This window comes from Rhinopithecus bieti, unplaced genomic scaffold, assembly GCF_001698545.2.
Source record: "Rhinopithecus bieti isolate Rb0 unplaced genomic scaffold, ASM169854v2 scaffold_33245, whole genome shotgun sequence".
In the NCBI taxonomy this organism is placed as follows: domain Eukaryota; kingdom Metazoa; phylum Chordata; class Mammalia; order Primates; family Cercopithecidae; genus Rhinopithecus; species Rhinopithecus bieti.
In genome coordinates this window covers 34865-50902 of record NW_016814320.1, presented here as the reverse complement: position 1 = coordinate 50902, position 16038 = coordinate 34865, and the positions used below count along the sequence as shown (strand labels likewise).

At 34.3% G+C, this 16038-nt stretch overlaps 1 protein-coding gene across 1 annotated transcript in view; it reads left to right on the top strand.

Moving 5' to 3' along the window:
* The window catches only part of LOC108514056 (leucine-rich repeat-containing protein 7), a 56048-nt gene that overhangs the window by 7677 nt on the left and 32333 nt on the right, over nt 1-16038 (top strand). Inside the window, exon 5 of the mRNA XM_017850080.1 lies at nt 8819-8938. Coding sequence (XP_017705569.1) covers nt 8819-8938 — 120 coding nt within the window. The remainder of the gene's footprint in view (nt 1-8818; nt 8939-16038) is intronic.

Sequence of the window (16038 nt, the reverse complement as noted above, 5' to 3'; positions counted from 1 at the left end):
GAGTCCAAAAAGCACAAGGGCAAATAATGTAGAGCCTGAACTCTTAGCTGCTAAATGAATATTTGTAGCTGGACTGATTATCAGGTTCCCGCTTTTTGGATTGAGCTTTGCTTTTGGATTGAGCAGGTACATGGCTTTTGTGTTGCTTCAAGGTTCATTTTTCTTCTTATTCATTTCCTTTTTTCCTCCTTTGTTTTTCTTTATTTTGTGTTTATATATATATATATATGTTTTTTACTTTTTTGGAGATAGTCCTATCGTCTCCTGGTGATGCATTCTGAGAACAGAGCTCAAAATTATTATTGGATTTCAATTGATTCTTTTGGAAAAGACATAGAATCCTAAATTAGGAGGAGAATTAAGTAGCTGGTACTTATAAGTGCTTCTACAGCCCATTTTCTTTTGCAGGAAATATAACACAGAAGAAAAATGTGAGAAACAAGTTTGTAGCTTAGGAAACTAGGTTAGTGGAAAAGTAGCAAGTTTACATGGTATTAGATGAAAATGTAGGAACACCGAAAGGGAATATACTGAAAGAGGAAACATTTCCATTGTTAAAGGAACATTTCTGTTTGTTTAATTCAGCCAAAACTGAGAATGCACATTTTACATGTAGATCAATTAATGCCTTCTGTCTTAGTTACATTTTAGTGGAAACCAATGAGTCATTTTCACAGTATGTCATTATGCCTATATATTTATATAGTCATTAGCTTAGTAAGTTTTTATGAAAAAAGCAATGCAAAGTAGGGATAACAGAGTGATAGTAACTTCTAAACACTTCTCTCTTAATAAAATGAATGAACATTATGACTCACCCCATCAAAATGAGGGTCATAAGACCTCAAATTCCTGTTCTATTGTTAATCTAGTTTTTTAATAACATTCCCAAACTGTGGATAGTTTGGTTCATACTGTGAGTAGAATAACAAAATCAAGAAGACATTTATAGCCACAGCTTTTTTATCACTCACCATAACTTAAAAAAAAAAAAAAAACCACTAAATTTAAAACTTTTGAATGCTGTTTTTGCTGTGCCTGGTCTACACTGCTGGACCAGTGGAGAGCTGGTAACAAGTCAAAGACAAGGCCTTGATTTGTGGTATCTGCCAATGTCAGCAATATAAATACTGTCTCTATGGCTAATTTCAAGGTACCAACTTAATGTCACTGAACTTAGAATTGGGAAGATTCACATGCAGTTGGCTCTCGTGAGCCAGTACAAATTGGCTCCAACACACCATCAGCATGACTATTTTTGCTTCATTTCCTACTTTAATGGAACCTATTTTTCATGTCCTCTCAGAGGCCCAAGACTCTCATCCTCTTCCCTAACAAAACCAGTTTTCAAAAAGACCTTGAAACTTAATGGCATTAAGGAATCGATGAGATATCACACCTTTCTTATAGGGCTTGCCAATTAAATAGATATCAAACCTTGTATTAGTCTGCTGTCACACTGCTAATAAAGACATACCCAAGACTGGGTAATTTACAAAGGAAAGAGGTTTAATTGACTTACAGTTCCACATGGCTAGGAGGCCTCACTATCATGGTGGAAAGCAAAGGAGGAGCAAAGTCACATCTTACATGGCAGCAGGCAAGAGAGCTTGTGCAGGGGAACTCCCATTTATAAAACCATCAGATCTCATGAGACTTCTTCACTACCACAAGAACAGTATGGAGGAAACTGCCCCCATGATTCAGTTATCTCCACCTGGCCCCACCCTTGACACATATGGATTATTACAATTCAAGGTGATAGTTGGGTGGGAATACAGCCAAACCATATCAAACCTTTAAACTAAAAAAATGGAATTTCAAAATTCAGTGAACAAATTAAAGAGATCTTGGTATGATGGAAGCTATTGCCTGAACCCCCCTGAAGTTATATCATATGAAGATGCCCCTGTTTTGCTTAATTTTTGACCATATTTACTTATCAATCTGTATGACAATATAGATATATACAGTGTCTGAAAAATGCCAATACACTTGAAACAGTGTTTCCTAACATCTAAATTACTCTCCAGATATAAATTAGGTATCACTGTGTTAGCATATTAATTTTCTGATGTCATTTGGGGTATCCTAGAGAATGGACTCATGCGAGATCTAAGAAGAAATAATGCAGAGTTATATTTGGGGATTTTCAATAATCCTCAGTTGAGCACATAGGTGACCAAAATGAATTTTCTTTGGAAGCCACATTAATTGCAAATCAAGAATCATTCAAGTATTAAAAGTCTCCACCTCAAAATAAATTATCATCAATATTTTATTATCTGCACCAAAAAAAGAAGAAAAATAGAGAAGGCAAGGGAGGAAAAAGATACATAGGCAGGGCGAGTAATGCATTACTCCAAAAGATTTTATGATCCAAAACTTACCACTTTAAGTCCTATAAACTTCAAGCATTTAGGAATGGGACAACTTTCCCAACCTGTCACCAATGCAGGAACCTTATCAGGCACTGGATAGTTAATGGGCTGCAATAATAGCTCTGGGCTCTGCTTCCTCCCATGAATTCCAGTCTAAGCCTCTGTCACTTCGCTTTTGTACCCTCATACGTCTCTTGTACAGAGCTTTCATTTGAAAATTTGTTAGGTTTTTCTGCCACACTCTGTAGAATCAGCCTCTCTTTAAAATTCAGTCTCTCCAATTATTCCTCCTGGGCTCCACTGACCATTGCTAACAGGTCCCATCATTGAGGTTCAATCTCCCTGAACCCTTCTCCCCAGGAGAGGAGATAGGCAAAATTACTTAACTTTGATTTAGAAATGCATAAAATCTGTTATAACGTGTTTGTCTTTCTACTTAAGATAATAAAATTACCATCTCAGATCCTTAAGACTTCTTTGCAGCCCCTAAATACTCATTAACCATAAGAATTTCACTAAAATGTAGGGTAAGACCAATTTATAAACAAACATTTTCATTAAATAAAATTGACATAACTATTTCTTCTCCTGTGGAAATTCTGGAGCTGTCTCTTTTATTCATAAAATTCTTGAATGATAATACTGGCTATCTCTAGTTAGATGCTGTGGCAAATGACTCTGGGGTGTCCTAGAAAGAATGAAGGAAGTTTCCTAAGGAATCTAAATTAATGTTTTCACCTGTTGGAAGTTAAGCACTGGAAATGGAGTTGTAGTATCCATTGTGCAGGTGCTGCTCTCTGAAGGAAACATGTATCCCCACCCTGTCTGTTTGCCAAGGCTTGCCTCTTGCAACTAGGAGAAAGAATAAACTTTTTTATATTTCCTCTTCTGCACCAAGGCAATCTTTAAACAAATTTGTAATAAACTAATTAAAGGATATAATTATTTATGAATGAAACTTGAAGAACTCTACACTTGATAAACTATTTACATTGTGAATATTTATATGAACAAAAAGGGAACCCTCTTCAAGATTTTGCAATGTATTTTAAATATTTTCCATTTTTTCATATTTATTACATGTCAGATCAAGTATGGTACATTTTTTAAATGATTACAAGCTACATATACGGCTTTCTCTACTATAAAGCGTAAATTACATCTTCTATAATTTTATAGAACTCTTTAAGATATTAAGACACATGCAACAAATATAACAAAATAGTTTCATAAATTTAAATGTCCTTAATATATTCATTTGTTTAGATGCTTACTGCTAATTTCCCAGAAAATTTAGTGTAATACTTAGGAACCAGAACATTTAGAACATATAAATCTTTTATTAAATTACAGAATTATTAGTATTCTATTTATTTTTTATTCATTCAGTCATTCATTTATTCATTTATCATTTATTTACTGCCTTTCCAAAAAGCATATAAGGCAACTTTCTATGATGTTATTAATGGTTCCATGTGCTTCTTTGGATGTATTTTATTTGTAATTAAGCTTAGCTATTGTCTTGAAATTTTATGTTATCATAGAGAAATACAAATTGTAAAATGTCAGTTCAAACTACCATTTTTAACATTAAAATTAATGGTAGAATGGATACATAGTTCCACTGGGAGAAAAATAAAGACAAAGATTTATTGAGAATCTACTATGTACCTGGTGCTATGAGGTACTTTAACTATATTTTGTCTTGCAACCCATAAAACACTTAAAGGACATGTCTCAATTGTGTAGATGAGGAAATTGAGGCTCATGTGTCACACAAAATAACTCACCTGTATTGTCACTGTTTCACTGTTGTAACTCCTGCACTTAGCAAGTAGTAGGTAGAATTTAAATCTGCTTCTGCCTGGTGCCTACATACATACTCTTTCTACTCTATGATGATGCCTTCTCAAATGTTTGTAAAACCTAACATTTTCATAGAACATGACTCACAGATTAAAAACCTCTTACATATGTATTATTACCTCACATCACCTTCAAAACAAACTAGAGAAGTAGATATTATAGGATGGAGAAAAGAATACACAAGTAGAATATATTGACTAATCCAAAACATATCATGACCCCAATCATACCCTGTGTGCTACAGGTTAGTGCTTTCTTAGTTAACTGAGCTTAATGAATGCTAGTAATTACCTTGTGCTCTTTCAGATCCACTTACATTTCCTGAGCACTCAGTATCACCAAGAATTATTTTTGGTAGCAATGAAAAGCTAAAGGTTATGGACCCAAGAAAATAACTTATTAATCATCCAGGCTACTGCAGCCCTAGACACAAGCAGGGCTGGGGAGGAAATCATTGGCCTTTTGTACTTCCCATGTCCACAAGTGGCCAGCTGCTAATATAAATAGTGTGGTCTCTTCTATAATGGAGACATTGATAATTTTCTCTTGTTCATTTTTTAATTTCTACCACCATAACAGTATACCATAGCACCCACTGTGTATTGGCTTATTGAATTAGACATTAATATAAATCAATTATAATTTCAGGTGAGGGAAGGCTAAAATAATAGAAATACATGTAATAAATTATCTTATCATAGAATTTTGCCTGGAAGAAATTAGCCTCACTATCTGTTTTACTAAAGTTGATTGAAATTACTTAGTTGATACTTGCCTCACTAGATTTTGAGTTAGAGAAATTTAGATAGCAATATTTGCACCTAAACTATTTTTAAATGTCTACTGTCCTTTCTTTCTGTATATATGCAAATGACTCAGTATCAGATAGTACCAACATTTGGTATGCATTTATTCACCCTAGTGCCAAGGCTTATTGGCTTATTTAATGCCATTTTTTCTGCTGAAAGCAAAGCAAGATTTATGCTGCACCTCAGGGCAGCTCATGCCTGTAATTTCTATTGATTCTGCTGCATTTATTATTGGCTACCTGTCCCTCAGGAAAGATTCACTTACCTTTCTAATTATGAAAAAAGCTTTCAGCCTATAAATCCAAATAAATTCTTACAGACAGTGACTAAATTTACCAAAATAATAATTTAGTACTTATGTGGAATTTCATTATAATGGAATTCTGGTTTAAAAATTACTTGGGCATTATATTACCACCTTCAGATTGAAGCCCATGATATCACTATCATTTAGATCCAAGTTTGGCATATTTTTACTTTCGTAATACCTATTTCTTCCAAAAGATATTATGAAAATGAATAATATAACAATAATTTCACTGGAAAACTTGGGGATGACTGTTTTAACAATTTTACTGCAGATGTTTTGAATCTGTGGTAGTGTCCTTAATGAACCATGTGCCAATTACTTAGCAAAAGAAATCCTTGTATTCTTAAGGGATATGCCCTGAGACCTTTGAAAATTGCCAAGTTCTAATACGACTCTCATGTAATTGTAATAATAAGTATAATTTCACAAGCATACTGTACACCCATCAGTTAGCAAAGCTGCTGTACCACGTAAGCTTATTTAACTCAGTTATGTGACTACTGCACACACATATATATGTTTATACACATATATATAGATAGGAGCACACATGCATGCACATACTCATACAAATGTGCAGACATATATAGATATAGAGAAAGAGGCATACATACGCATGCACATTTATGTCTCAGCAAAATTAGAAATTACTTGATCAAGTAGACACTTGGTGATCATTCATAGCAGTCAGAATTATAAATGTTAAATCCACAAATACCTACACTCATCTCTGGGCATAGCATCTGTTCAGCAAGACTTCTACTCAGCATTATTGCATGTCTTATCAAATACAATTTCTGGTTTTTCACAAAATCACACCAGCTATTTTCTGTATTATTTTGAAATATTTAAAGACATGCAGAATTTAGAAGCTAAGGAAATAGTGCATTGTGATGATTTTCCATGTTATTATCTTTAGTTATAGATGATAAGGAAAATAAAACTCATTCTTACTCCTTAAAATATCCAAAGAAAATATAAAGAATGTGGTACAAAAAATAATTGAATTAATAGCTGAACCTCAGTTCAATTATTTTCTCTGGAATAATAAATTTCAACAGTGATAGCTTCATTTTTGTAACATTTTTTCAGTAGCTTTTTTAACCTTTAATAGAATTTTAACTGCTAAGCTACTCAATTTATATACAATAGCTATACTCCTTTGGGAAAGAATGTGCACATACTACATAATTCTCTTTTTGGTCTGCACCACCATCACCACCACCACCACCACCAAATGTCAATAAATTGTTTTTAATGGTCTTTCTATTTCTGCAGACTTAAGTCATCCCTAAAATGTCTCATATAAGAAAAACAAAAAGGCCAGAGCATTCTTAAAAGGAAGTTGCTTTCAGGAAGTTCCTTTAATTTTATTACGTAGTGAAAGTTCTTTTAATGTGTCTGCATGTTTGTGTTCCTTTTGGCCCCTGTAATAAAGACTTGGTGTGATTTTAATTCTAATTTTAAAAGAAATAGATTAATTTATAAACTAGTGAAGCACCTACACCATTATGTTAGAATTTTGACTAAAAGGATTTCACATTTTTTAACACCAAAAAGAATTTTGTAATTCTGTTTCTCTGTAACAGTGACTAGGAGCCATGTCTGGGCAGTCAAAGCAAGTGTGGTGGAGGAAACACAGATAGAGATGGAGAGGATATGGAGAAAAAGGAAACCTATGTTAAATTCTGGCCACTTCTTAAAAATCTACATTGCACAGACCTGGCCAAATGAACATATTAATTATCCCACTTCACTAGCAAACAAACTATGTCAGAAAAGACAAATACTAAAAATTCGAAAAGAAAACACTGGCCAGTAATGCTTAACCTGAATAATTATGTTTTAAATCTTAATTTTAATTTTTATTTACCATATTTTCATATCTAGAAAAAAATGTGTATGGGCACATGCAAACATATTAATCTGGAAAAGGTAAAACTAGAAAAGCAATGCTGGAAAACAGATAGTCATTGAATAGCCACCTGCTTGTTTTGAAGTAACACATACTTTAAACGTGTTGTCTAGATTGAATTTTTCAAATAAACACACATCAATTCATTCCTAACTCAGGAGCTCAAATTCAGTCCCTTTTTTCTCTCTTTTTTTTTTTTTCATACTTTTGATAGGATTATGAAAAAAGAATTCACATAACCAAAGAACAAGAAGAAAACTGAGTTAATTTTCATTAAATCTATTAGATACTAGGAAGACTTCATCTAATGTCATAATAAATCCTATTTTAGAATTTTTCCAAGCAATGCTTTTAAAAAAATACTTGTGGTCAGAATGCAGGTAAGGAGGTTCTGTCATTGTTTTCCAGAGAACAAACTAAGACCACTAAATGTAACCAGATGAAGCTTAGCAAACAGCCCATTTTTAACATGTTATGATGAGAATAGCCCAGTTCTCCCTTTCTAGGGTAGGAGGACAATTCCTTACACAAAGTGTAGCTGCACACTCTCTAGCTGAGCTTTATCAATAGGGATCCTTTAGAACATGTGCAGAAAATGGCATAGGAAACACTGGAGTATCATAGCTCAACCACAGAAGAATTCTCTCAGGAAACCAAGCAGTACTTGTGTATCCTACACACTAGGGAAGGAAGGAACCTTTATGAAAATATATGTAAATATACCATTATACTCCCTCAACTGGAGGCTTTCTGATGGTATATGATTGCTTGCTGTTACTCAGGTTAGAATATGAAATCACCCAAAATAAAGACGGGCAGGTATTAGTATTTGTTAATAAGCAAGAAATCAGCCAAAATGAAATATTTATGAAGAGTTTAAACTTTAATATATATCATTTATGTAAATAAATAAATTTGGTAATCCAAACAGTCATGATTTACTTACACTACGATTCTAATAGCACATTTTAATAGCATATTTTGATGCCTCCCCAAAGCTATTTGTTGATAAGGCCATAGTACCATAAATCTTGCACTATGCCAGTGTTAGCACTATTTGGGTTTAGTGCAAGGCATATTCTCCCAGAATTAATACAACCTTATAAAATTTATTTTAGGTTATGACTAGGAATATTAGAACTTACATTCTATATATTATATGGTTTCAATTTCTATTTTAAATGGTGAGATTATACTAAAATTAAGCAAGTTTTAAGTGCTGTGGTTTTTAACAATTGTAACAATTGGTTAATTTTATTCTGATTATTTTATTCAGGTACTGTAAATAATCTAAATTTTCCTTAAAATTCAGTGAACAACTCTAAGATGGTTATTTAATTGCATTTTAATTGCTTCCAAAAGCTTTCCATTTACAGTTCTCACCCAGTAGATAGTATATAATATTTCCAGTTCAGGATGTATGTTTTTCTGCAATTAAACAAAATTAATTTTACCATGATCATTAGGGACTCTTTTCAGAAAACTATGGTAAACTTCTACTACATCACTAAAGAATGCCATACCATTTTTACAATAGACCCCGTCCCAGCAAAGCAACATTTTAGACAATGGACAAGAAGATGTATCTCCTAGTGGCCAATGGAATCCTTATCCACTTGGGAGGCGGGATGTACCTCCAGACACCATTACTAAAAAGGTAACCAATTTTTAATTAATGATACAAACCATGAACCTTGCACAATCTACTGCAATATATAATCAATATTTCGTGTCTTATCATCATTTCTAAGTTTGTGATAACTTTAAGGTAAATAATATCCTACTACAGGAGTTTGGTTGACTGTAAGTACGCTGAAAAGAATGGAAAATGAACACTGCCAACTGTTCAAAGTTGGTAAGAAAAGTTTATAAACAAGGTCCTGCAACCTCTCTACAGATACTCTTACCTCTTACCACTCACCTTTGAAGTGCACATATAGAATGATATGTGATATACTTTTGACTCTCTTGGCTTTAACAGTGTGTTGTAACCAGTTTGCATAAAACAAAATTTGATTCACTATTTCTAAAGTTATGACAATTGATTCAGCAAATGTTTAGTGAACAACTATATGTACATTGCTATGTGTGGAGTACTTGCTAGATATTGAGGAAACAAAAATGAAAAAAACACAGTTTCTTACCTCAAGAGCCTTTTTATCTAGTAAGGTGTGCTGAGTGATAAGGAGGTAATTATAATATTACATAACAGATTACCACAGCAGGAGTGAAAAGAAAGCCACAACTTGGGATAAGATACTTGCTACATATATGAGAGAAGAGAGAATTTGTATTTTAAAATATATTTTTTAAAGCTCTTACAAATCAGTAATGAAGACATACAACACAGTTTTTTAAACTGGCAAAATACAAGGGGAATCAGGTGGGTAAATAAATACTAAAACAAAACTGAACCTTTTATCAATCAGGAAAATGCAAAAGAGATGCCATTTACATTTACTAGACTGGCAAAATTTAAAATCTGAAAATACAGTTGTTTGTAGGTATAAGAGCAGTGGAAACTCTTTTACACTTCTTATGGGAATATGAAACACCATCACCTTGGTTACAAATTTTCCTGCAAAGCTGAATATGCACATACCCTACATTCTATCAATTCTCCTCTTAAGGTATTAAAGTGGAAAAATTATCATACATGTCATTCAGGGTACATGAAATGTTTCCAATACCAGAAAACTGGAAAAAAACAAATGTTTACTACCAGGAGAGTATGTAAATAAATTATGTTAATCACACAAAGGAATATTTCAAAGCAATGAAAATTAGTAAACTATAATTACAATAATGTGTGTTAACTTTAGAAACATAATTTGAATGGAAAAATGTTTCAGGAGATGGCATAAATATGTAATACCATATTTACAAATCCCAAAACAAGCAAAACTCAAAATATATTATTTAGGCATAAGTACATAAGAAACCTATTGTTATAAGTAAATGGTAAATATAGTATTTAGAACTGTAGTTATCTCTAAAGGTAAGGTAGGGGATGGAATCAGGGAGAAAGTGGGTATTATCGTTGGAACTATTCTAATTCTGAAATTGAATTATGGTTCTTTACACTCTACTTTTTAAGCTCATGAGTGTTCATTTTATAATTGTGCTTTGTAACCTACATATGCATTACGTACTTACATTCTTTGTAACCTAAGTGATTTTTCCCTTGATGACTACTTCAGTGCTTTCAAAAAATGCATTAAATATCAAATTTTATTTTATCCAAAATATTTGGTAATGCCACTGATTTACAGGCATTTATTTTATGCATGTTATTAATTTGACTATTGGGTAATATTCAGCACCATAGGTAAATATAATATGATGTGGTTAATGCTAAGGAGATGAGATACAGGGCTATGACAGCACCTGGAAAGGGTACCTGTTTAGTGAGGAAACTAAGAGCAGTGGTGTCAAATAAGGCTAGAGGGATACGCAGAAGCCAGATGATGCTGGGATTTATCCTGTGGGAAATGAGAACAGGAATATAAAGTGTTTTAAACAGAGAAAGGACATGATCAAATTTTTATTTAAAGAGCCCTCTGACAGCTTTTCAGAGAATGAATTAGCGAGGAGAAAGACTGGAGGCAATAGAACTAGTTAAGATTCTATAGTAATTCAGGTGAAAGTAAATGGAAACAATGGGTGATGGAAAGAAATGCTCTACTAGTCCATTCTCACATTGCTATAAAGAACTACCTGAGACTGGGTAATTTATACAGAAAAGAGATTTAATTGACTCACAGTTCCTCAGGCTGTATAGGAGGCATAGCTAGGAAGGCCTCAGGAAACACAATCATAGTGGAAGGCAAAGGGGAAGCAAGCATGTGTTCACATGATTGTAGGACAGAAAGTGAGAAGGGGGAAGTGCTATATACCTTTAAACAAACAGATCTCATAAGAACTCCATCACAAGAAGAGCAAGAGGAAAGTCCACTGCCATGATTCAAACACCTCCCATCAGGTCCCTCCTTCAACACATGCGGATTACAATTCGACATGACATTTGGGTGGGGACACAGAGCCAAACCATAACAAATTCATAGATCCAATATCATGATAAATGTTAGAGTCAAAACAATCTTGTGATTGGACATAGGGCATAGAGATAGATAAAAGTTCCAAGGTTGATACCCAAGCTTCTAATTTGGTCAGGCGAGTGATGATGTTCCATGCACTAAGATGGGAAATACAGAAAGAGTAATAGGTGGAAGTGGAGGAAGAGAGAAGAGTTTAGGTTTTTACATGTTGATCTAAGGTAGTTTTAAGGCATCCAAGTGGAAATGTTCAGTGGATGTTTGGATATATTTATCCTAAGTTCATTAGAGAAATCTTAGCTGGAGATACAAATTTAGGAATCATCAGAATATGTGTTATTGAGCCATGAATGAGGCAGAAGGGTGACACAGAACTCCATGGAACACCAACATTTAAGAGATGTACAGTACATAGGAAAAATAGGCAGAAAAGAAATAATCAAAGATTGGATCAATACAGTGATTTTACTGCAAGCTGTAGAAAATTCAAGGGAAACATTGTTGAACTTCAAGGAAGCACTTCACTAAACATGAGAAGTAGTTGACATTTGCACTATGCCTCAACTTTAGTACTTTATTCTCCCTTATTAAATACTTAGGGATTTATTTTCCCATTCCGCTCTGCCACCACACTGTTGGCTCTATCCTAAAATTGGTTTCTCTCGTAATTATAAGATTACTACCAATGACGATTGGTAATATGAGCTTCCTCTTTCAAATCCAGAGAGAGAAGCAAGCTTCCAGTAGCTGTCTCTTATGTGCAAAACCTTTCTTCCTTGAGTCTTTCAACAAGCCTCATCTTACATCTCACTGACCCAAAATAGCTAAGGACTTCCCATCCTAGAAAAAGAAATGGAGTTTTATGATTGGCTTTGGCTGATCAGTTGGAGTAGAGTAGACAGGGCTCTCAATTTCAGTGACCTCTAAGAAACATGTAAAAGGAAAAACAAGGGAAAGTGGCACCTTGGAAACAGTGAGGGAAAAAATGTTTTAAGGAGGGAGTGGTCAACTGTCAAATGATGCACAAAAAAGTCAAGCAAGATAAGTATGACTAAAGGCTCCTTGGATTTAGCAACAAAGAGGTCATTGGTGATATCAGCAAAAGCAGTTTGCTTAAATGATGGGGTGGAATCCATAGGAATCTACATTAAAGGGTAAGTAAAGAAACCTATAAAACTCAAGAAAGAAGTAATGTACTAAATGTACTGTGTCTTCTTCCTACTATTATGATAAGCAGGTTCTGATTATCCCATATTATAGCAATTTTGCCTAAAATCTGAGATTCCTGAACCTATAAATAGATATGTCCACCTATCACCTCTCAGAGTAGAGAGAATAAGGACCACTTTAAATATTCAAATTTAGTTTGTATTATATATTATATATTAGTTGAATAGTCAAGCTAATATTCAGTGAGAATCAACCTAAGGAAAGAAAAATGGTCATGGGAGTATTAGCCTGGGCTGCAAAATTTGCTGAAATAGATGTGATAATTGTACTATTAGTTATTGGGTTTCTTTTTGACTCTACAATGACATTTTTAAAAGTTAATATTATTTTTGCAGTTGTTATGGAATGAGTAGTTAGGCTAGACATAATGGGAATGGAAAGATAGAAAGTGAACTATAAATTGAATGGGGAATCAAAGGAGAATAAGTGGTGAAGAATTCTTAGCCAGTGTCTGATTTGAGTCTATTTCTCCAAGCCTCTGTAGATTTTTTTTTTAATCTTGTCTCTCCAACTAAGCCATCAGAAAACACAGTAATACTGTAGGGATTTGGGGGGAATTATGGAAAGTCTTTGACTGAACTTGTGGCTCTCTGTTATGGCTATCATAGATTTTTGGTTACTCATGGCCATGCCAGCCAGCACTTCAAGCACTATAGAGAACAAATATGGGTATCTTCCAAGCTGTGGATCCAAAACTTAGACACATAAAGTAATTGGACAAAAAGTGTTTATTTCTCAGAATTTTGCTTCTGTCCTATGCACCTGAGAGTTATAAAGTGATGGAAAAATGCCAAGAGTGTTGAATGCTGTCTTTTTTTTTTTTTAATGGAGTAAAATTAGGTGGTAGATGTTATTCCTTTCTTGCTATGCAGTCCCAGACTCAGACTCACAATTTTTTTTTCTTTTTTTTTTTGCATAATCTCGCTCTGTCGCCCACGCTGGAGTGCAGTGGCACGATCTCAGCTCACTGCAGCCTCCCCGTCCTGGGTTCAAGTGATTATCATGCCTCACCCTCCCAAGTAGCCGGGATTGCAGGCATTCACCACCATGCCTGGCTAATTTTTGTATTTTTAGTAGAGACAGAATTTTGCCATGTTGGCCAGCCTAGTCTCAAACTCCTGACCTCAAGTGATCTGCCTACCTCAGCTTCCCAAAGTGCTGGGATTACAGGCGAAAGCCACCGTGTCTGGCCCAAAATCTCAAATTTTGATGTCTGTTAGTATTAAAAGTTTAGGATTCACTGCTAGAAGAACATTTTATAGCTATGTAAATCCCCCACCCAAAATTCCAGGCAGTATTATATGAATACTTTAAGAACTGCTGTTTAAAAATTTTGCAATTGCTGAAAACAACCATGGTTTCAGAAGGAGAGTTTGTATTTCAGAGTCCTATTACATCACTTCTGTTACTCCTACAGTCTATCAGATTATGCCACAGTCACTATAGTCACAATATTTGGTTCCATGTGTTAAATTTTTACATAAGGCAGTGTGTTAAATGCTTTAACGTATTTCTTTATCTAACTTTCACAGCAACTATATGAAGTAAGCACTATTTATTTTGTTAAAGAAGAAACTCATACTCAGAGATTAGGTTACTTGCCAAGCTCACATGGGTAACTTATCATTTTATATTTCCCTCCAATATGTAACAGAAAATAATATGAAAGTGATATTATAAAAGATAAATGCAAAAACACGTTATTTTAAATTCAGATATTGCACTCTGATTTGGTGAAATCCTCTATAGGGATGACAAGGCTGTTTTGCCCTAATTCTAAAATGATACGCTTTTAAAAGGATTAGGAGTCTTAAACACGTTGAATATCTGTAAAATGTAAAATTAAAGAATAATATCTGCAAGGGTATGTTAGAATGATGGAGCAGAAAAACATTGCAGCTAAAAGGCTACAGTGACATATTAAAACCATTGAAACCAAACACTTCCCTTCTAGAATGGATAACCAAGAAACTATAAAATCCTATCATTTTAAAATCTGAAAATTCTTTAGTAACAAAAGACTAGGCATTGAAAGGTCTCCTTTAGCATCAGTGACTCTTTCCACCCTGAGTGTCTGTTCCCTCCCTGAGTGTTCTAGATTAAGTGCATAATGACTTGGCAGTTGGAGAAATAAAGATGGCTAACAAGGGTCATATCAGAGTGGACTCAGAGGAAGAGGAAGGCTTTAAAAATTTGCTGATTAGTCTTGGCTCACAAACTTACCTCTTATGCTGAACTTGCCTGTGATTTTCTCACATCTACAACATCAATTCAGATATTAAGCACTTCAGGATTGCCAGGATTGTCATCTCTGAGACATATCTAGGAATTTATCAGAAGAAGAAGAAACTAGAAGTGTGTATGTGTGTGTGTGTGTGTGTGTGTGTGGTCATTTTCATGTTCTTCTTATTCTTCCTTTACCCCACCCTACCCCCAAATTGTAATTTTTGCTTTTTCTAAAATACATTTTTTAAGATTTTTTAATTAGGCTTATCAGGAGGAATATTCATTTCTTATTTTAATTGTGTCATTTGTCATGTTTTTTAATGTAATACATTTCAATGTTTCTTTCTATAAAAATTTAGAAAGGTAAGATCTAAAATATCTTTTGAAAATCATAAATTGTTTTTCTGTCAACCATGTGGCCAAATCATCATTTGTGCTTTAAAATAACTGGATCAAATTTCTTTTTTTTTTTTTTATTTAAGTTCTAGGGTACATGTGCACAACGTGCAGGTTTGTTACATATGTATACATGTGTCATGTTGGTGTGCTGCACCCATTAACTCGACATTTACATTAGGTATATCTCCTAATGCTATCCCTCCCCCCTCCCCTCTCCCAACAATAGGCCCTGGTGTGTGATGTTCCCCTTCCAGAGTCCAAGTGATCTCATTGTTCAATTCCCACCTATGAGTGAGAACATGAGGTGTTTGGTTTTCTGTTCTTGCGATAGTTTGCTGAGAATGATGGTATCCAGCTGCATCCATGTCCCTACAAAGGACACGAACTCATCCTTTTTTATGGCTACATAGTATTCCATGGTGTATATGTGCCATATTTTCTTAATCCAGTCTGTCGCTGATGGACATTTGGGTTGATTCCAAGTCTTTGCTGTTGTGAATAGTGCCACAGTAAACATACGTGTGCATGTGGCTTTATAGCAGCATGATTTATAATCCTTTGGGTATATACCCAGTAATGGGATGGCTGGGTCAAATGGTATTTCTAGTTCTATATCCTTGAGGAATCGCCACACTGTTTTCCACAATGGTTGAACTAGTTTACAATCCCACCAACAGTGTAAAACTGTTCCTATTTCTCCACATCCTCTCCAGCACCTGTTGTTTCCTGACTTTTTAATGATTGTCATTCCAACTGGTGTGAGATGGTATCTCATTGTGGTTTTGATTTGCATTTCTCCGATGGCCAGTAATGATGAGCATTTTTTCATGTGTCTGTTGGCTGTATG